This window comes from Microtus pennsylvanicus, chromosome 2 (genome assembly GCF_037038515.1).
Source record: "Microtus pennsylvanicus isolate mMicPen1 chromosome 2, mMicPen1.hap1, whole genome shotgun sequence".
Classification (NCBI taxonomy): Eukaryota; Metazoa; Chordata; class Mammalia; order Rodentia; family Cricetidae; genus Microtus; species Microtus pennsylvanicus.
Window position 1 is genome coordinate 136,192,914 of NC_134580.1, and position 22,224 is coordinate 136,215,137.

The 22,224-nt window shown below is 40.4% G+C and overlaps 1 protein-coding gene across 3 annotated transcripts in view; it reads right to left on the minus strand.

Annotated features, from left to right (window-relative positions):
* The window catches only part of Chd6 (chromodomain helicase DNA binding protein 6), a 159,166-nt gene that overhangs the window by 110,918 nt on the left and 26,024 nt on the right, over positions 1 to 22,224 (minus strand). For all 3 annotated transcript variants that reach the window (XM_075962929.1, XM_075962931.1, XM_075962932.1), the window contains exons 2-3: positions 10,336 to 10,392; positions 2,252 to 2,769 (exon numbers count right to left, since the gene is read on the minus strand). In XM_075962929.1, coding sequence (XP_075819044.1) covers positions 2,252 to 2,769; positions 10,336 to 10,368 — 551 coding nt within the window. In that variant the 5' untranslated portion in view covers positions 10,369 to 10,392. The remainder of the gene's footprint in view (positions 1 to 2,251; positions 2,770 to 10,335; positions 10,393 to 22,224) is intronic.

Consider the following 22,224-nt stretch of genomic DNA (forward strand, 5'->3'; position numbering starts at 1 on the left):
TTATTACAAGTGTACACAGCCCTAACACACAGACAAAGCCTTCGTAACTTGCCCACATTTCTGAAGAGATGGCCATCTTTATCTACCTGTCAATCTCCACTCAAAAGATGCCTCCTAGATTTCTAAAGCTAGCCTGTAAAAGGACAAGTACTTCCCCAGCTCATTCACTTGGTTTAACTAGATCAGAATTACACTCTTTTCATCTAATGCTGTTAAGATCTTCATCAGTCAGAATCTTGATTTTGCCTCTACATGTGATATTCAACTTTATTTCAAGAAATAACTCCTTATTTTCCTGAAATAGAATTTCTAACAATGTCTATATGTTACCAACTTGTTTTAAATCTTATATAATGTCAGTATTAATTTCTTTAAGGAGAAGTCAATAAAACTGTGAACATGAGAGTTTAGAACATTAGTGAGTCCAGATACGTAATCTTCCACTGTCCTCCAAAGCACAGAGGTCCGCTCCTCTAGTTACCCTAATTCTCAAATGCTTAGGATTCATTACAGTTGATAACTCCACTAGTCTGAACTTCCTTCTTTAAACCTTTACCCTAAAAATTCCTTTACCCAAAGCAATGTACAAGTGTATGATTGGCAGAAGCCAAAATTACTATGTCACCCTACCCACATACTGGAGATCAGAGTATCCTTCCAATGTTAAATGAGCAATAAAGCTTCTATGGTTTCCATTAGTCTGAATACCAACTTTACCTGCCCCTTTTGGTCTTTCAAGGTGGACAGGATTTTATGACTATTCTTGCCAGCTACAACCCTAGGATCCATTGACCTTCAAGCTTCTTTGATAGGTAAAAATGAAATTCCCGTGGGAGTGAATACTATGTAATAACATTTAAACTTGGATTAGGAATTATCTATCTGGTCCTGACAAACCATCCTTCTGAAAACTAAACCAGCCACAAAGCAGACTTGAAGCTGCAGTACTCAGCACTAAAACACTTTCTAAACACACTTCTCCCTGTGCTCTGACCCAATCCAGGTGTTTGGCAGTCTCATTATGCGATGTTCTCAACATTCACACCAAACCCTTACGATTTCATGGTCTGATAGAACAGAAAGACAAACACCTCGCCTCTGTAGTTAGACTTCAGAAACTTAAGTTCTTTGAGTTAGGGATTATAATTTTTTTGTTTTATATTTTCTCAAAAAGTCTAAATACAATGTCATGCAGTAATGATTTTAAAAAGACATCCCATTTGTATGCAAACAGCAAATACTGATTTCTGTGTGAGAAGCACCATAGCTGCATGCTCTCTTTCATTACACACTGTATGGTGAATCTGCACCTAGGCCTCTGATCGACATAGGTCAGTTTGTTCTTGTCTAGCTTCATTTATCCAGCACTGTCTGAGCAGCTATGGAAGGGTCAGGGACTCTGCCAGACACTGCACTAAGGAACTAGATCAGAAATAATCCTGCAATAGAGCATGGAGCCTGGGGAGGAAAGTCAGTTCTCTTGTACACAGTCTGTCTGCTCATGGTTCTGCCAGAATACCATACCACTGACTCCTACGGCTGTGTACCTTTGCCTCTATACCACTGCTGTCTAAACATCCCCACTATCAGACCCAGGATGTCCTATGAAGTATACTTTAGACAAGTTGATATTTAAATTATTTTTTGTTTGTTTATTTTTTGTTTTCTCGAGACAGGGTTTCTTGGTGTAGCCCTGGCTATCCTGGAACTTACTTTGTAGGTCAAGCTGGCCTCAGAGATCTGCCTGTCTCTGCCTCCTAAATGCTGGGACTAATGGTGTGCACCACCACCACGACCCAACTTAAATTCTTTTTTAATACAAACTGAATACCAAGAGATTACATGACTAGGAGGTGAGAGGAGGTTCATTTTTTGATTGAAAGCTAAAAGGACATAAAGAACATATCCACAAGGCATTTAAAGAGCACATGTACAGCTGAGAGAGGATACCAGCCACCACATAAAGAGTGCCAAACACTAAGTACACAGACTAAAAGGATGGTAGGACTCTGAAGAAAGTTAGCAATTCTTGGAGTTTCCAAAAAGTACAATGTTTTAAGTATAATTTCAGATATTAAATTAGAAAACAACACCTTCCATTAATGCCAAGAGTTATCCCCCTCACTGTCTCATGTAAGTAAGGTACAAAGCTTGGACCAGGAGAGGTGTAGTCAAGTCGAGCCCAGGAGCTTAGGCTACTGACAAAGAGAAACAGCCCCATGAAGTCAAGGGCAAAGAGGAAAGTACACACCTAGCCTTCTTGGACTTCGTCCTGGATACGTAGTCAGTGCAGCTCCTCTTCTCTTTAGCCTCCTTGGTACCCGAGGCCTCCCGAGGCTTCCGGGGCTTCTTCACACCATCCTTCTGCTTTGCCTCCTTGGGCTCCTTGGCCCTCTTCGGCTCCTTGGCCCTCCTGGGTTCTTTTGGCTCTTTAGGTTCTCGTTTTCTCTTTGGCTTGGGCTCCCTGTCCTTGCTTCCCTTTGTTCCCTCTTGCTCTCCTGGATCCTTTTTCTTCCGTTTCTTCTTCACTCCAGTACCTCTGCCTCCACTATCCTCCATCCCATTATGGGATATCAACTTCCTAGAGAAAAGGGTATCAGCTTCTTCTTCAGTAGCATAAAGGTCCTTCTGGGACAGACAGTGATTGGCAATATCTTCGATTTTCTCTTCCTGATCAGTGCTGCAGTCAAATGGTGATGGTGATTTGTAATCAAAATTAACAGAGGCATCTGACATTGGGGAGTGACTCAAAGATTTTAACTTGGACAACTGTGAAAGAGAGAAAAAAAAAAGCACATTACTCCTTCGCTGCTCCATACAGACTGTTATTAGGTTTGATTCAGTCAATATATAGTGAGTACCTGAGCTCCGACCGTGTGTCAGTTCCAGTACGCTAGACCTTGGGATACAGTACAAGCAGGACACAGCCACCCGTGGCCTTATGCAGCAGTGGCATGATGTTGATATATTACAAGTCAGAATATAAGCCACTGAGATGGCTCAACAGGTAAAGGTGCTTGTGTTCAACTTTGGACCTGTTTAATTCCCAGAACCCTTGTAAAGGTGAAAGAGAGAACCAACTGCCCTTTACCTCTACCATGCACCATGGCATGCACACTCATACAAACATATCAAATTCTTAATTTAATATATAATAACATATAAAAATTTGAAGGACTTTTTCTACAAGGAAATCTGAGATTATTTTTATTATTTTATCTAAAACAGGCATGTATATAATAGTTTTCTACAAAAAAAAAAACCCTTCAGATACCACCAAATGATGGAGGAAGGTCATGGTTAAATTAAAAGAAACTGCTTGGCTCATTGGTTAGGAGATAGGTGGGAGGAGTAAACAGAACAAAACGCTGGGAGGAAGAGGAAGTGAGGTCAGACTCGACAGCTCTCCTCTCGGGAGCAGACGCAGGAGAGACGCCATGCTACCTGCTCCAGGGAAGACGCACGCTATGAAGCTCCGACCCAGGACGGACTTAGGCTAGAATCTTCCCGGTAAGACCGGTGCTATACAGATGATAAGAAATGGGCTAGTCCAGGTGGGAGAGTTAGCCTAGAAGATGCTAGGTAGAAATGAGCCAAAGCAGTGTTTAAAAGAATACAGTGTCTACAAGAGCTAGTTCCAGGACAGGCTCCAAAACCACAGAGAAACCCTGTCTCGAAAAACAAACAAACAAACAAACAAAAAAAAAAAGAATACAGTGTCTGTGTAATTATTTCGGGGCATAAGCTAGCCGGGCAGGCGGCTGGGGTATTGGGGACACAGCCCCGCCGCTGCTCCATATTACTACAACCAAATCCTAGGCATACTACAGAGATCTGCAATGGGATTTATGATACTCACACACAATGCTACTATTCAAGTATGTTGAAAGCTCCTGGTCATGAACTAAGGCAAGTTTCTGGGGTGATTCATGCACTCCTATACCTCTCAAAATTCATTAGTGACCAAGAAGTATCAACACTGAACTGCGCTGATTCTGAACAAGGAAAGTGGAATCATTCCAACTTGTCCTTTTTTTACGTTTACTTATTTGTATGTGCATATGCATGGGCACACAGGTCAGAGTGCAACTTGTGGGAATTCTCTTCTTCTGTCATGTGGGTCTGGAGAATTAAACTCAGACTGTCAGGGTTGGTGGCAAGTGCCTTTATCTTCTGAGGCATCTGATGGCCTACAAGTTTTACTTTTGATAATAACTAAAACTAGGCTTGTTCTGTATTTCATTGAACTCAGCTACTAGCCTCAATCCCAAATACCTTATCAGAGAAGATGGAAGTGGGCAGTAGCAGAGAGAATTAAATACAGAGAAAATAACTACAGCAGCTGCTAATGTTTACTGCACATGTCATATAAAGATAATGGATGACATAAGGACTCTAGCAAGGTCAGTATAAAGATACCAGTCTGTACAGGGAGAAGTGGGAATTAGTGATGGTAAGGAATATACCCTGAACAAGAAGCAGCTAGTGAGGACAGGGCTGTGGATTTGGAATTCTGGCAAAAGGCTAATGTGTATTTATGACCTCCCAGAGAATAGTGACAAATTAGGCCACCAGACCAGCCAGATGAGACTTAGTTAAACGTTGTTAAATGTGAGTGTATATACTGCTTTGGGAAAAGTCAGGTAATATTTTACTAAACTAAACAAACACCTAAACTGCTGCCTATGATATTCCACTACCTAGAATCAAAGATAATTACCCAGGGACCACCCCCTCAACCTCTACCAATTTTACAGATAAGAGACAACACAACTCGCCAAGGCTAAATTCCTAGAGTGACAGAGGTGGCACTTCTAAAAGGGGAAGAACATAACTGCTTGATGTTATAATGGAGAAAAGGCAAATACTAGTAATAAAAATATAAAATGTAAATTTTGGGGTCAGTAGTCCTGAGAAGTTTTTTTTTTTTCATGTTGGGAACTAGGCTAAGATTCCTGAGGAGCAAAAAACACATAAGACAAAAACATTTCTTTCACGTACTTCTGAGCCAGAGGGAGACAAAACGTCTGAGTGCTAAACCCTACGCCAGCGTCTCCACTTTGAAATAGCTCTAGGAGGAACAGGATGAAGACAGCATACCACAAGGGACTCAACAATAACTTACTTTACATCAACTTACATAGAAATCAGAGTCTAGGAACTGAGCAAAAAATGAAGGAGAAAGGGGCTAACTGTTAAAAAACCAAAAACAATGGTGTTCCTTTGATCCAAGCTTATTAACCCACAACAGTCCTGGAAAACAATGAAATCTAAAAGAATGAGATTCATCTTAATTTAAAAAGCTTAAGAACAAATGAAAAAATTATAGTCTAAGGTAATGGTCTCAAACTAAGAAAGCCCATTTTAGTCCATTATCACAGGTAAACATCTAAGTTTAAAGACAAGTTTACACACACACACATACAGCATATGTGTGTACTACTGAAGAGAAAACTGATATCCTATAACTAGAAGGAGGACAATGGAGACAGAGGTACTGGAGTGAAGAACTAGAAGAAAGAAAGGCCAGGGGAGTAAGAGAGAACAAAGAAAAGCAAAGACAGTAGCCAAGCCAAAGAGCCTAGGAGGCCAAGGAGCAGAAGGCCACTTTGGTCCCATTCTTGTCTGTGAGTTCATCAACAGATACACTTCACTTTCCTCTCCTGAGAGGAACATAGTCTTCACCTTAGAGGTAGAGTGTCCTGCTTCATTCATGTACCACACAGACAATGAGTCAGCCTTCTGGGCCCAGGCCTCACTCTGGCCTCAAGTGTATGTTTCAGAATACAAAACCTTCCCTGTTCACTTCTTTGAAGTAGATTGGCTGACCCCAGAGAGCTTACTTTTTCTAATTAGAATTATTGCAGGTGGGCAGGAATCCTGTGAAGGTATATGAAGAGACATAGGAAGAATTCAACGCTCTCTGGAAGAGTTGGAGAAAGTCTATTTTAAATCCTTTTGACTCATGAAGACAATGTTTTAAACTGGTTTTACTATCACTTTTAAACATGCTGAAAGGGGCAAACAAACTGAAGGTCTGAATAACGCTAGTCCTGCTCTGTTGAGGGATGCTGAGAAGTCTCAAATCAACTGTTTACTCATCCACATTATTACCAATGTTCGTATTCTTCCTCACTCACGATTTTCAACCAAGGCTAGTGACTGGGCAATAGTTCAGGCAGCAAACGCCTTCCTAGAGATTTGAGCTCACCCCGCCCCTGGCTGTAGAAGACAAAGACAGACTGTGCTAGGAACATGGCAGCTGGCTAAATCCACCATGCTTATTCCAGTTCACCTTTTGCCACCACCAAAATTGAGCACTGCACCCTAGGCTTACCCTTTCTCCCTTACTACCATGCACTTCCTGAATCCATCTACAATTACTCTTCCTTCCCTGTTCACTTCTTTGAAGTAAATTGGCTGATCCCAGACACCTTACTCTTTCTAAATTACTCAAATTCTTTGGTGGAGCTAATACTACCTGTGTCCCTATATTCCAATAGCAGACTACCAGCCTTCCATCCACAGTGTAAAATCCTGGTTCTTCTGAGGCAGGTACCATGCCCTACTTCAATTGTCTTTCTACAATCAGACTATACACAGTTCTTTAGAAAACATTTAAGTCACTGCTGAACCTGGCCTGAGGTAGAACTTAAAATATTTCTTGCACAAATAAATGTGAAAAACTCTGCAATATTTGCTTAGTGAATAATTCATGTTCATATTCACTCCAGGGAAGAAAGTATGCTCTAGCTGTCTCAAGGTCTGAGAGTCTGGCTGCTCATCTGAATTACTCTTCCCAATTCACCATCTTTGTGTTTTCTCGAGGACCTAAAAATGAAGGCTATGCCTGCTCAGCTCTTGTCCATGGAAGCAAGGGTCTCTGAAAGTCACCAGGTCTACTTTATTCCCTGGCTACAGCTCCAAGTTTTAATAAAACATTTTTAAAAACTGGATTGATCTAGATTACTAAAGTAAACCTTTTACCCTTACTATTTGTATATCACATCTCATCTGCCATATTTTATACTTCTTAGTAGCAAACAAGAAGCTGAGAGTTTAAAAAAAAAGAAAGAACCAGCACAGTTTGTTTTCACTAAGGTAAGGTTGTGCTCCCCTTAAGAAGTATATTTAGCTGTAAAAGTTGGGCTTTAATCATTATAATTCACACCTTATTTCCCTAGCTAATTTTTGCCTGCCTAGTATTGTTTGGTAATCTCAGTAATTAAACTCCACACACTTCTTAGAGGCAGTTTAGTTATTTTCATCAACACAGATAAAAAGACTGCAAGAGATTCATTTTTCACAGTCCTATTTTTTTTGGGGGGGGGGACATTTCCTTTGGCAATACAAAGTCAATTTCTAAAGCCTTTGTTTTTGGCATGCCACCTGTTATGCCCCTTCTAGTTAATAAGAAGCATGATTATTTATTGCTGAATTTTGATTAACTTGTAAAAATCTGTCATCTCATTTTAATTTTCCCCAATAAAATTTTGAGCAAGGAAATGAGAAATTTCAAAGATCAGAATGCATTTACATGCCATTTTTCTTCAAAGTGGAAAAACAAACTAAAAGAAATGAGGGTTTTTTTTTTTTTAAAGAATGGATGTTTTTAAAACAGACTTCCCCACTCCCCTTGCGCATGCTGGGCAAGTGCTCTAGCACCGAGCTACAGCCTAAGCCTTTTTTGTGTTGCTTCTATCGTTTCAGTATCATAGTTAAAGCAAGCTTGATGGCTATTCACTCTGTTACACACTAAAGATTTGCTTCCTTTTGATATATTAAATACTAAGTATTTGACTATCATTTAATTACTTTTCACACTGTGAAAAATGAGACTGAACTTTTTCCAAGAGCCTGTAAGTGATACAGTGGGAATTTCAATCCCATTCTATGAAAACCGAAGCCTTTTCGATCCATCCCTAAATTGTGTGGTACATACTCAGTCCTAGAGCCTACAGATTGTTTTGGCTCCAGTATTCCATTTTTATGTGCTGAATTTCTTGCAGTTCAATAGTCCATATGACCCAGTGTCAAATACTGCCGAAAGGAACAGGATCAGTTCTTCCTATTTATTCAACCTGACCCCAGCACAGCTAACAGTAATTTTCAAGTAGAATTCACAGTCTGCAGCAGGGCACAGCAGGGTCACCCTATAGTCCTGCACTCACAAGGCTGACGCAAACTGATATCAAGTTCAACATCAGTCTGGACTACACACAAGCCTATACTTCTATATCAAGACTATCTCAAATACAAATCAGAAGCCAACAAACCAACCCAAAACAGAAAACACATCCCAAACAGAAATTCCATTCTGTTTACTAACCATTACTCTAAGTTTAAAATAAAAATCTCTCTAAGGATACATAATAGTTTGCCTTAAAGAATGTTTAAAAACGAAACATGAAAATTGCCTTAAGAACTATAAACCTGCCTGCCTATCATAAATAACAATTTTTTGAGGGTTTGGAATATATTCTACAAAGCATTTAAATGGTGGTTTTGGATGGATGCGTGGTTCTTTCCATCTTCCTCATCATAAATGTAGCAGTAATAGAAGAACTTGTAGACAGCTCCAGGTGCCTGTCAGAGTGAACCCAGGATCAATTCCCAGCAGGTGAACCTTTTCTGTGGTGCTTACCTACAACTTCCAGTTCACTGTAGCACCAGAAAAGAGAAATCCAATATTTAGCTAGAAGCAGTGCTTTTCTTGTGAATAACTGACACTGATGAGAATAATTTCTCCAATTTATACTCCCCTACAAGGGTCATCCAAAGGGTAGTCTGTGATAGTCCACATCCCCTGTCTCTAACTAGGGTTCCAAAGGAGACTAGAAAGGAAAGAAAGGGTGGCTAGTTCTACCCAACAACCTTGCATGGGGTCTCAGTGCAAGACAGGAATTCAGACCACTACCACTACCCCATTGCTAGATTATCATCCAATTCCATAAAAAGAAAGGCCACTGATGTGGGAGAATTGTCTGTATTTTGTCAATCATGTTTTAAATAAACGCTGATTGGCTGATAGCCAGGCAGGAAGTACAGGCGGGAAAACCAGACAGGAAGTACAGGTGGGGCAATAAGAACAGGAGTATTCTGGAAAGAAGGAAGTTCTTTCCCCAGTCCTGCCCAGACTACCGAAGAAACAGGATGTGACCCGCCCCACTGAAAAAGGTACTGAGCCACTGAAAAAGGTACTGAGCCACTGAAAAAGGTACTGAGCCACGAGGCTAACACAGATAAGAATATGGGTTAATGTAAGTCACAAGAGCTAATAAGAAGCCTGAGCTAATGGGCCAATCAGTTTATGATCTTCTGGAGACCTCTGTGTGATTTTCTTTGGGGCTAAACAGCTGTGGGAATTGGGCAGGGCAGAAACCCCAACACACAGGCCCTCATGTTACAGGCCACCCATCAGACAGACTGTATAAGAGTCAGAGGCATATCTCCACGTCTCACTTCTGTAAGTCACACTGACTGATATTCTCTAGGTTCCTTCCAATATAAAGTCATCAGAAAACAGAAGTACTAACTGAGAAGAGGTATCTATACACTATATTAATGAGTCACACTGGCCACAGTTAACAAGTATTTTATAGATAAAAGCGTGCTTCTGAGCTGGGTGGTGGTGGCACACACCTTTAGTCCTTGGGAGGCAGAGGCAGGTGGATCCCTGTTAGTATGAGACCAGCCTGGTCTACAAAGCAAGTTTCAGGTCAGGCTCCAAAGCTACAGAAAAACCCTGTCTCAAAAGACAAAAACAAAGTAACAACAACAAAAGAACGCTTCTAGGACAATGAGGTGTCCCCATGGGCAAAGGCACCTGTAGAGTAAGCCTGGCAACCTGAGCTCAAGTCTAAAGCCCCAAAACTCCTCAGAAAGGAGGAAGGAGAGAAGTGACTCCACAAACTTGTCCTCCTATTACATGTGTACCTACTTCATGTGTGCACACACACACATAAAATGTGGGCGAAATTTTTAGCAAACTAAACCTCCAAAAATGATTAATACATAAAAACTATAGAGAATTGGTCACATCACTCAGAAACATCTAAGAAGTTGTTCCAAAAGAGGAAGCATTTCTACAAGGCTAGCTTGCAGCATTCTCAGTCACAGCTCTATTACACTGCTCTATTGTGGACATGACTGAAGCAAAGGGGGAAATTCATGTGTTAGTCATCCAGAGCTCTGCTACTTTGTATAATGAAAAGCAGAGACAACAGGGAACTACCAGAGGTTAAAATGTGAGCCCACACTGCTAGCCTATTCTCTTTAGTAGGCATAAGGGTACAATGAACACATAAAACACCTAAGAGAAAAGGGACCACTTACCTGCTTCTCTTTCTTCTGTATTTTCATTTTCATCAATTTAAGGGAAGGTATTTATTTCTATAAAACATAAAAGGCAAAGATTATGATAAATCTCACCAAAAAAATACTAAAGATTGACTCCAGATAACTGTCCAGCAACACCCAGACCTCTAAGTTTATACCTAACTCTCACCAGACCCAGTTTACTGTTCTAGATGGGATGAAGAAAGAGACACTGTTTTTGCAAATCAGGTAATTTAAAAAGGTGCTGGCTTACCAAAGCTACCGGGTAACGAAAAGGAGAAACAAAAATAAATGGTATAACTTTACTGATAGGGATGAGGAAGAAAGGGTACAAATGGGTAAGGTTCACACTTTGGGGAAATAAAAGTTCAATACATAAAGTTTACCACAGACAAATCATTTTAATAACAGAAATACAGATAATAAAAGAGAGACCTCAATGATTTCAAGTAACTTTGTCTAAGACTGGGACAGGGATTGACGGTGGTAGAGGGTAGAGGATGGTATTCTTTCATCTCATTGTAAGTTTTCCTATGTTACCAGATGTTTTAAAACCATGAAAATATATTACTTTGTAAGCCGCATTACAATAATTCATTGTTTAAAGGACTGCTTTCATTTTACTCAGGTCTTAAGCCTTTCTGTTAACAGTTCTCCTCAATATGAGTTTTGAGCACCTCAAGAGTCCAGCAGCTGGTTTTCCAGGACAGGAAGGAACCCTGGTCTTGCTTGCCTCACTAACCACAAGTACTACGTATGGGTCTCCCAACCTCACACACAAACAGTAGAGGGATCATAGAATATTGGTTTCTGGCTCTAGGCTAGATTTAAATGTTGCCTAACATTTTACCAGAAGCATACAATCACATCAAAATTAATCCCATCTATATGAATGTGATATGCAGGCATTAATAGACCATGAAATTAATGAAGTAAGTATCTGAAGTGGTGGCTATATGTCCCTTAGCTCAATTTAATTATTTCATGTTATATTCATAAATCCTTACATCACTTCATAGTTCATAAAATATATAATCACAGCTGATCAATTTACCACAAAAATTATTTTTTAAAATTAAAAGGTTTCATTGAAGTTCAACTTCTTAAGCTATGGGCTATGATGACATATAGTTACATAATTAAAGGTAGTGGTCACAAAAAAAATTGGCAACAGCTTAAAAGGTTTCTGAATTGCAACTACCAAAAATCAGTCAGAATCAATGCATAATGAAGGTAGATTCCTAGCAGTATTTGCCTGAGTCGCTGCAGCTTTGGCTTGGAACGTTTGCTCTTTGCACTGCATACACCATCACATTACAGGGCACTAGGAACACAACTATGTTATGCAGTACAGTACTTTCACACCTGCAGTTTTCTCCTTAGATCAAAACACAATGGCTTTCTTATAGAAAACTAAAACTTTAGTATTTCCTATTATCATTTCCCAGCATATAAACATCAAATTAGTATATCTTTGGATTGTATTATATTAGAATTTAATTTGTTTTTAAGTGCTGCTTGAGCTGCTGACTCGTGTTTCATAAAAAAGCAATTTAGCAAATTTTGGGTTGTGATTAGGGCAAAATTTCCAATTATTTCTGCAAAGGCCCTAAACATTTCTGTCATGTACTATGCATTTATGTGAAGCAGCATTCTCCACAATGAGCATTATAAAATCAAACTATTCCTCAGGAGTTAGGGCGATGGCTTAGTGGATGAAATGCTCGTGTGCACACACGAGGATCTGAGTCTGAACCCCCAGAACCTGTGAAAGCTGAGTGCAGTGGCATGAGCTGTTTAATTCCAGCACTGCTATGACAAGACCTGAAGTAGACGGGAATCCTCAGAAGACTACAGCACAGCGGCTAACAACAAAAAGACCCTGCATAGACACAGACATGCAGAACAAGCAAAAAGAAATCTTGCCTCAAACAAGAAGAAAGGCAAGGACTGACATCCAAATTTGTTCTCTGACCTTGACAGATGCCGTGGCATGCATGTGTCTGAACACATATACACATGCATACATAGAACATCCATGCAGACAAAGAAAAATCACCTCTGGAAAACCCTGAAGATCCTCTATGCCTTTCAGTCTCATATATTCAACAAGGATTTAAATCTTTATGGAAAAATAAACAAGTACAACTATCTCATTGGTATGTAATTTGCTTTCATCTTTATAAGAGGTAAAATTATACACATGACAAAAATGGCTTTAAAGTAAATTCCTTATAATTTATTATTAGTAAATTTTATATGCCTACATTCTAGAGTTACAAGTGGACAAAGTTTAAGATAACTTGCTCTAGTTTATCTATCAAGGTGCTACTATCTGCCAAGAGCACCACGGCCAAGGGGATAACAAGCTGGAAAGCAGGCAAAGCAGAGAGACAGACTGTTTGCTCAATCGGGAAAGGGAACTTCTATGAGGACATGATGCTTCTAAGTAAGTCAGAGTCAGCACTGAAGCAACAATTACTCACCCCAAGATGACCATCAATCCCAGAGAAAGAGTAACAGTTTTAAATCACAGCAGGTAAAGCCTAAAACAATATTCTTTCCTACATTTCAATATAGTTCTAGGTAAATTATATTAACTGTTTTTTCCCTTTAATTCCAACTTTAAACTATTAGACTCAGGAAGAATGCCATTCTTAGCCAGCACTACCATTTATTTCCTGATCATTGCAGAAAATCAATATTCTCAACCTATCTCACAAACTACCACAAATTCTGAAATTTTTGTAATTTCAGCTAATAAAAAGGATACTAGAATTACTAGAAATATATACTAAAACTTTTGTCCAATAAAATGAAATCATTAATACAGAAAAATTTTACCAACCCCAATATAGCCCACAAAATAACAGATGTTACTAACATCACTAAGTGTTCCTAAGCATCTCACAATATAAACATTCTCTCTTAAACGACCTCTTCTTTTTTTCAGGTTTTCTGATGACACACATTAAAACATAAAACAAACAAACAAATCCCACAACTGATCTTCCTGTAGAGCTGAAAGCCATGTACTAGGAATGGCTTGTGCTTCTGCACATAGTAAAAATGGCTTTTATGGCCCCTGTGGCTGTGTCACCATCACTCAGAAGTTGTGATTAGATAAGAGTCTCAATAAAGAACAAATCAAGCAGCAATTTCAAAATCTCAACACTTAATTAAGAAGCATAATATTTCTGAAAGCCCTGAGTGTATAAACCAGGAAATCTGTCTCAGGGGAAAAAACTAACTTCTAAATCGCATGACAACTGGACAGACTCTAGGATCCTCCTCTCTGTATCCCAATACCTATAAGTACAGCATGTAATTACCTTCTCCAAAGGTAATAACTAATAACATAAAAGTTCCCATTCCTTCCTATGCTCACCATACAATAATGTTTCTATTAAGAAACAAATGAGAGCCAGGTTCCAGTAAGAACATTTTGCATTACTCTCACTAGTTCAAGAATTCTTTTCACTAGTATCTCTGCCATTTTTACGTTCTTCAATGTTGTACAATGCACACTTAAAAATAGAAAAACATCAAGCTCACACTATTCAACAATTAATCCACAGGTATCATTTAAATATTTTCAATTTAAAAATAAATTAATTTTATTCTATTTTTAAAGATAATTTTTAAAATAAATTTATTTTGTTTTTAAAGATAGGGTGTTGTAACCCCTGACACTGCCTAGAGGGCTAGGACTCAGAAGTAGAATAGCCCAGAGACCTCAGATAAAATCAGATATAACTGGCAAAAAAAAAAAGTCACTGTAAGGATGCCTAATGATACTCGGCTATTCTTATAGAATGGTGCCTAGTCCAATGGTCATCAGGGGCGCTTCACCTAGCAACTGATGGAAACAGCTGCAGAGAGCCAAACATGTGGTAGAGATTGGGAAATCCTGAGGAAGAGGAGGAAAGATTGCAGGAGCCAGAAGGGTCAAGGACACCATAAGAAAGCCCAAAGAATCAACTAAGATGGGCTCATAGGGCCTCACAGAGACGGAACAGACAACCAGGGAGCCTGCACGGGACTGACCTAGACCCTCTGCATGTCAGTGACAGTTGTGCAGCTTGTGGGATTCCCAACAGAGAGTGCAGGAGCTGTCTCTGACTCTGCTGCCTGCTTTTGGGACCCTTTCCAGAACTGGGCTGCCTCGTTCAGCTTTAATGGGAGAGGAGGTGCCTGGTCTCACTGCATCTTGATAAATCATGGCTAGCTGATATCTACGGAAGGCCTGTCCCTTTCTGAAGCGTAAGGGAGGAGGAGAAGTGGATGGGGGCGGGTGGGTGGGGGTGACTGGGAGGAGAGGAGGGAAGGGAAAGTGTGGGTGCAATGTAAAAATCAACAAAGTAAATAAATATCTTTTCTTAAATGAAGAAAAATTAAAGAAAAAGATAGGACGTCACTATAATAACCTTGGTTGGTCTGGAACTCTCAGATTTCTGCCGTCCCAAAGCACTGGCATTAAAGATATAGCACCACACTCAGTCTCAAACAACAGCTTTTAAACCAAACATTCTAATAACACAATCCAAAGATTACTAATTTGATACTTCCATGCTGAGGAATAACAGGAAAATAGTAAGTCTTCGTTTTATGTAATTAGACCACTATGCTTCTAAAAGAGCAGGAATCCATACTTAAGCACAGTATTATAACACAACAGTCTTGAATCTCAGCCTTGGTGTTGGGGCAGTATTTGAGGGCATCGTGTTAAGTGACAGTGTAAACACAGCTCAGCATTGTGCTGTGTTCGGAACCACGGCAGTGAGGCTAGAATGCATACAGGCAGGTACTACCAGACACACCTTGGATTCATTACACATTTGACTCTGAATTATTGCCATTATCCTATGTGGGTATGTTCATGTAGGTTCCATCTCTAGGAGACCAAAGGTGCTGGATCCCCTGGAGCTGGAGTTCCAAGAGGTTGTGTGTCACCTGATGTAGGTGCTTGGAACTAAACTCAAAACCTCCGCAGGAGCAGTTATGTGTTCTTAACCAATGGGCCATCTCTCCAGCCCCCAGAAACCTGTTGCTGTGATATTTTTGGGACTCTCCCCAACACACAATTATACAACTCCACAGTTTAAGAACCTGGGTTTTTAATCACAAAGAGGATCCCATGGGTGAAATTTCCCTCAGCTTCCTACTTTCCTGCTATAATCCTTAGTGTTAATTGACAATTGTTGACAGAATTTAGAATCACCTGGGAAATGGGCCTCCGGGCACGGCTGTGAGGAACTACCTTATTACATTAACTGATGTGGTAAGACCCATCTTAACTGTGGTGGCATCATTCCAGGGAACCCTGGACTGCGGAGCATGGGGAAAGTATGCACTAGTTTGTTCTCATCCTTCTGTCTCCTGATTTTGGATGTTATGTGACCTGTTGCCTTCATTTCCCTGGCATGATGCAGTTTGAACTGTCAGCCAGAATAAAAAGTAACAAGATATCACCTGTTCACCCCCACAGCACAAACTGGACAAGGTCATTACTGCTTCACTAGACCTGAAGCAATTTAAAGGTATTATTAAATATCAAGAGTTTGAAGTATCAAAAGGCAGGGTTTAAATCCAACCTCTGAGAGTTATTAGACATGAATCCTTGGCTGTCAATGGTGTCACCTGTCTCAGAGGGTTTAGAAGAATTAAAGAAGATGACAATCTATGGTATCTGCTACTCAGTGAATAAAAACTATATGACAACTATTATTGCTGCCAACCCTACAGGTCAGGGAGGGTGGAAGCACTCCTGAGGACTAGTCCCCGAGAGTCCGCCCTGGCAAAGGTAACAGTCTCCAGATGGAAGGTGGTTTGAAGCTGGTTGGAAAGAATGATAAAGGACCAAAGTATAATGGTCACAGGGAAGAAAACCTGAATTTTGAGAGGAGTTTTAAGATTTTAACATGAATAAACTAGTATTTTAAGCACAGAGTTAAATGTATTAGATACGGATTTAATAAATAATGGTGGTAAACAACTATTGGAATGGTAACACTTCCAGGGTGGGGCACTTCTGTTACATAAAGCATTAAATTCAAGCTTACTATATGTATTACTTTGAAACGACCACAGGGACCGAATATCTGCCCCCCCCCACACATTCATTTCCTTCTAGAGTCTCACGGCCTCTTCGGAGATGCCTTCTCTGCTCTCTTTAACAGGAACAGCACTCCCCCATCTTCCGTTTCTCATCTTACTGTAATCCTATTTGACACATGCATTTTGCTTTTGGGTTATGAGTTTACTTCCAGTTCCCCTCTTTGTACACAACACTGGGAAGTTAGCCATTTTATTCATGATATACTCCTAGAGTCTAGAATCTCACAGGCTTCTGGTAAAATGTTCAATGAGCATTTGTTGAGTGAAAGGTTCACTTTCCCTAAAAGAAAAAAAAAATCACTAATTTCCCACTTTCTATAGCTCTTAGTTCAACAAAGAAACAGGCTCAACTCCAAACAGATGCAACTCTAACAAACCCAAAATACACCCAGTCTTCCTTCTTTCCAAACGCTTCCCTGAAGCTGTTTTCCTCAGGATTCTCATCCTCCTGTGGTTTTCCTTTTCCTTTTTTAATAGACTGTCCAACACCAAGAGTGTACACTATAAACTATGGGTTTACTATCTGAATGTTCATCCATCATTTGTAACATTAATAGGAAATGTAAATAATTGGAAAAACTAGGATAAAGATGGGGTGTTTGAAAACATTTTATACTATTCTGTACATTAAAAAATTAGCTTTTAAAAATATTACAAAGCTTTTATTATAGTTTATTTTGATCATATTCTTTGCCCTCCTCCAACTTCATATATTTTTTCTCTCTCTCAAGAAAAAAAGAAGGAAAAAGGAGGGAAGGGAAAGAGAGGAGGGAAGGAGAGGAGAATGGGGCTGTTTGTGCTGGCCAATCTCTTGTGGACGTGAGGTCCACAAGCGCTCCTGACATAACCAGTCACTCCATTAGAGAAGGCTGACCTTTCCTCCCTTAGCAGCTATCAATTGCAAACAGCTTCTTGGTTAGGACTGGCGCTTTGCCACTTCCTGTTCTTGCTGGGATTTTGTCTGGCTCTCACTGGTTTCTTAAAGGAGATTCTCTCTCTTTTTTTAAATTATTTATTTATTTATTAAAGATTTCTGTCTTCTCCCTGCCACCGTCTCCCATTTCCCTCCCCCTCCCCCAATCAACTCCCCCTCTCTCATCAGCCCGAAGAGCAGTCAGGGTTCCCTGCCCTGTGGGGAGTCCAAGGACCTCCCACCTCCTTCCAGGTCTAGTAAGTTGAACAACCAAACAGCCTAGGCTCCCACAAAGCCAGTACGTACAGTAGGATCAAAACCCAGTGCCATTGTTCTTGACTTCTCAGCAGTCCTCATTGTCGCTATGTTCAGCGAGTCCGGTTTTATCCCATGCTTTTTCAGACCCAGTCCAGCTGGCCTTGGTGAGTTCCCGATAGAATATCCCCAATGTCTCAGTATGTGGGTGCACCCCTCGTGGTCCTGAGTTCCTTGCTCGTGCTCTCTCTCCTTCTGCTCCTGATTTGGACCTTCGGGTTGAAGGAGATTCTCTTCTGGTTCTGATTACTGGCTTCGACACTCAGCTTCTTTATAGGCTCCTCCTCTCAAACGTCACTATGTCCAAGGCTTAGTCCACTCAACACCACAAAGTCTCCTGAATTTTCTCTTAGACTCCCAAACTTCTCTACACAATTATGACTCTACACTAATCCAAGCAATGCTTCTGATCTTTATGTAGATGCACCCAACCTAACCTCAGCCAGTTCCAATCAGGTATCACACAGGCATCCCTCAAGTCCTGAAAACTAATCTCGAAAGGGCCATCTCTGCACAAGCCTGTGCTCCTGCCCCTGTTGGAGGGCAGTGTTTAGCAAACTGCCTCTTGGCCCAAAACTCTTTTTCAATTCTTTTCCTTTCCTGTAATTTTTTCCTAATACCTGAACCCTTTGGTTCCTCCCAGCATCATTTGGTTTATTCCCCCTTTGGCATCATCTTCTGCCTGAAATAGCCTCCAAAGGGTCTTTCTACACTGGATGTCGTCTCTGCCCTCACCCCACCATTTTATTACTACTTAGAGTACTTTTTTTTAAAGATTTATTTATTTATTATGTATACAGTATTCTCAGTACTCTGCTTGCAAACCAGAAGAGGGCACAGATCTCATTACAGATGGTTGTGAGCCACCATGTGGTTGCTGGGAATTGAACTCAGGACCTTTGGAAGAGCAGGCGGTGCTCTTAACCACTGAGCCATCTCTCCAACCCTACTGAGAGTACTTCTTCCTGAAATGCTGACACATGGCTCTCATCTTCCTAAGGATTTCACCCTTTAATACAGTTCCTCATGTTGGGATGACCCCAGCCATAAATCATTTTCACTGCTTCTTCACAACTATAATTTTGCTACTATTATGAATTGTAATATATTTAAATATCTGATATGCAACTCTGTTTCAAATGAATCTGCGATTTTCCCTCCTGGGAGTCTAGGTGAGTAAAGCCATATCCTATGCCTGAAGGGTCCTCAAAGCACCCCTCCGTAGTCCCAGTACAGAGTGTGTGGCTTCTCTGTAAGGCCACTACTATCTTTAGCAACTACTTTTGTGAGCAACTTAAAAGGAGCTGCTTTTCTGGCCAACTAGGCAGATAAATTCCTGCATCGGTTTTCTTCCAATTCTCACTGTAAACCTGGCTAAAAGCAGCCAGTAACAACCACAACAATGTCATGCTATTCTGAAATTTCCACTACAGAATTAATCCCTGAAATCACGCTCACTCAAAATTTCAGGAGAGAGGCAAAACAAAATATACTAGAATGCAGCAAGAACGAGGGCTAGTCCAATCCCAACAGAATCCCTACACGCTAGACCCCCACTGCACACAGCTCCATCAGCACTCTGGGTTTTTGCACTCCCGCCAGAATCTCCCACTAAGCTCTGCTGATAGCATTCTAGAGCTTTTCTAGCTTGAATTTCCAAACTTTTCAAAATTTCTCAAGAAACAGTTTTGCAGGCTAAAGTGGCCAGGTCTAGACACAGTGACCATTCCACTGTTCTAGTTCCAGTTTTCCTATGTCAGCCACTTTGCATCCATGTAACCACAAAGCCTGACAGAATCAATTTAAAGAATGACTTATTTTGGCTCTGGTGTCCGTCTCTGAAAGTCTCTCGAAGGATCCACGCCAGGGAAGGAGGTGAAAGGTGTGACAGAAGCTTTCGCAACACAGAACAGGAAGTGTAAAGAGTTAGAAACCATGGGAACATTCAAGGCTTGCCCCTATTTACTTGCTTTGGCTAGTTGTTTCACCTTCTAAAAGTGCTACTGCCTCCCCAAGCAGCACCAAGAGCTGAGAACCAAACATTCTGAACATGAGCATGTCTGGGGACATCTGACTCAGACTGTAACAAGAATAATTGGGTGGCTACAAACAAACATCAAAACCTCAGAAGCTGCTATTCGACATCTGACGAGAAGTACAACAGTGGGGTACGGTGGAGGCTCAGTGAAGACTTGCCGTAGGAGCTGACGTCAGATGCCCAGCCTGTGCCTTGAAGATAACCCCGTAGGCAGTCATAGCCAGTGGGGAGTTGTTTTACAGAATATGTGTGATGAGAACCAAGGAGGTGTGTATATATATAACAACCCTAGTTATTTTTCATACTTTTCAGTTTTATAGGCACACATAAACGTCGATATGGGTCTTGCCATACAGCCCTGGCTGACTATGAACTTGAGATCTTCCTGCCTCAGCCTCCCAAGTATGGTGACTACAGTTATGTAACAACGCTGCCCAGGTAAATATATGATTTTACTGGTCATCTTTTAAAGTTTTCTCTCTCGAGTCTCATGGCTTTCTTAAGAACTTACAAAATAAGTAGTCATATCACATTAATATTTTGAGGTCATTCTTTCCAGTTCGTTGTCTCCTCTCTTCCTTTATACTCTCTAAAATGCCCAAACAACAGTGGGCCAACATGAAAAACTCCGCTTCCTCAACTGTGAAATAAAGGCTTAAAAAACCTCCCAGGTTTCTTTCTTGAAGAGTCCACACTCTTCTAAGCCCTCTAATTCTGTAGCCTCAATCCTCAAAATGTATGTATATATGTAAAACCTCTGTAAACAAATCCTCCACAGAAACAGCAGCAACATAGTCCCTATTTAACTAAGTTCTCTCTCTGGGTAAGTAAGAAAGCTTTGATTGACTGATAACTGGCTCATAGATAGACAGGCAGGTAAATAATGGATAGAGAGAAAGAAAACTAAATGGATTGTTTTCTCCAACCAAGGTTTACAAAGGGAAGACTGAACAGAAGTTGGAGGATGACTCAAGAAATCCACTTCTGACAAAAGTAAATACATCTTTAGCAAAACATGTCAAGTACTTAACGACATTCTCCATAGAGGAAAAATTAACTTAAATAATTATTATCAAAATTACAGTCTAAGTACAATTAAGAAATATATTTTTAAGCCTACCCCCACACAGCAAAGCTACAGAATCAACCCCACAAAGCCTTTCCTGCGTCACCATACAAACACTGTGTGGACAGTACACAAGCCCATCCCCTTCACCATCAGACCTGAGGAGGCTTCCTCATCTTTTTCTGTCGCTTGTATTCCTGTCAATGACTACCATCTATTTAAATCAAGAAATTAATGTGACAGTTCAGATTTTGGATAATCTAGCAATTTTCTTATTCACACAGCTTAACCTTCTATCAAATCAATACAAAGCAAGCACAATTCAAACAAATCATAAAGCTTTAAAAGGCACTAACTATTCTGCAATAGGATACACCCAACCAAATTACTCACTATTCATACCCAAATTAACATTTCATAGCAATAAAGGAAAAACAGAATTACAGCTAACAAAAGAAGGGGAAAAGATTACTTAATTTTGTTAAAATATGAGAAAATTACTTTGACAACAAAACACATAGATAAAAACAAATCAAACAACCACTAAGTCAGAGCCAGCAAGTGGGTAGGAGCACTTCCAGCCAAGCCTGCTGACTTAAGACAGATCCCTGTTACCCACATAATAGAAGAAAAGACATCCACAGTTGTCCTCCCCCCATACACACACCATGACCCACATGCCTGTTGTGGCGTATTTGTTTACACTGTGAAGATGTGTCATTATGACTGGTTTAATAAAGAGCCGAATGACCGATAACTAGGCAGGAGAGAATAGGTGGGATTTACAGGGAGAGAGAATTCTGGAAAGAGAGGCATGGACAAGAGTGAGACTCTGAAGAAGTCGGATATATGGTACAGAGCAGAGGTAATGGAGCCATGTGACAGAATGCAGATTAACAGAGACAGGTTAATTTAAGTTGTAAGAGATAGTTGGGGAAAGCCTAAGCTAAGAACAAACTTTCATAATTAACATTAAGTCTCCATGTCATTATTTGGGGCTGGCAATCCAAAGATAGTCAGTCTGACAAGAAAACTCACTATACATGCTCACATATATACATGTGCTATGTCTGTAGCTATTAAGATACTAGCTACAGACTGCTCAGGATGGTAGCACATTATAGAACCTCAGCACTTGGAAAATCAAAGCAATACTGGCTACAAAGCTGAATTCCAGGCTGCTGTGGCTACTCACAGGGATTCTGTCCTGAAAAATTAAAACAAAAAATAACAAGACACTATCCACTGGGCTGGAGACAGGCTTGCTGGTTAAGGGCGTGTACTATTCTTCCAGAGGGCTCACAGCCACTTGTAACTCCAGATCTGGGGCGTCCAAGACCTCTGGCTTCTGTGGGCATTTGTACTCCTGTTCACATACTCCCAGACACACATAATTAAAAATAATAAAGATACTATCTGTAGGCCTTCTGCTACAAA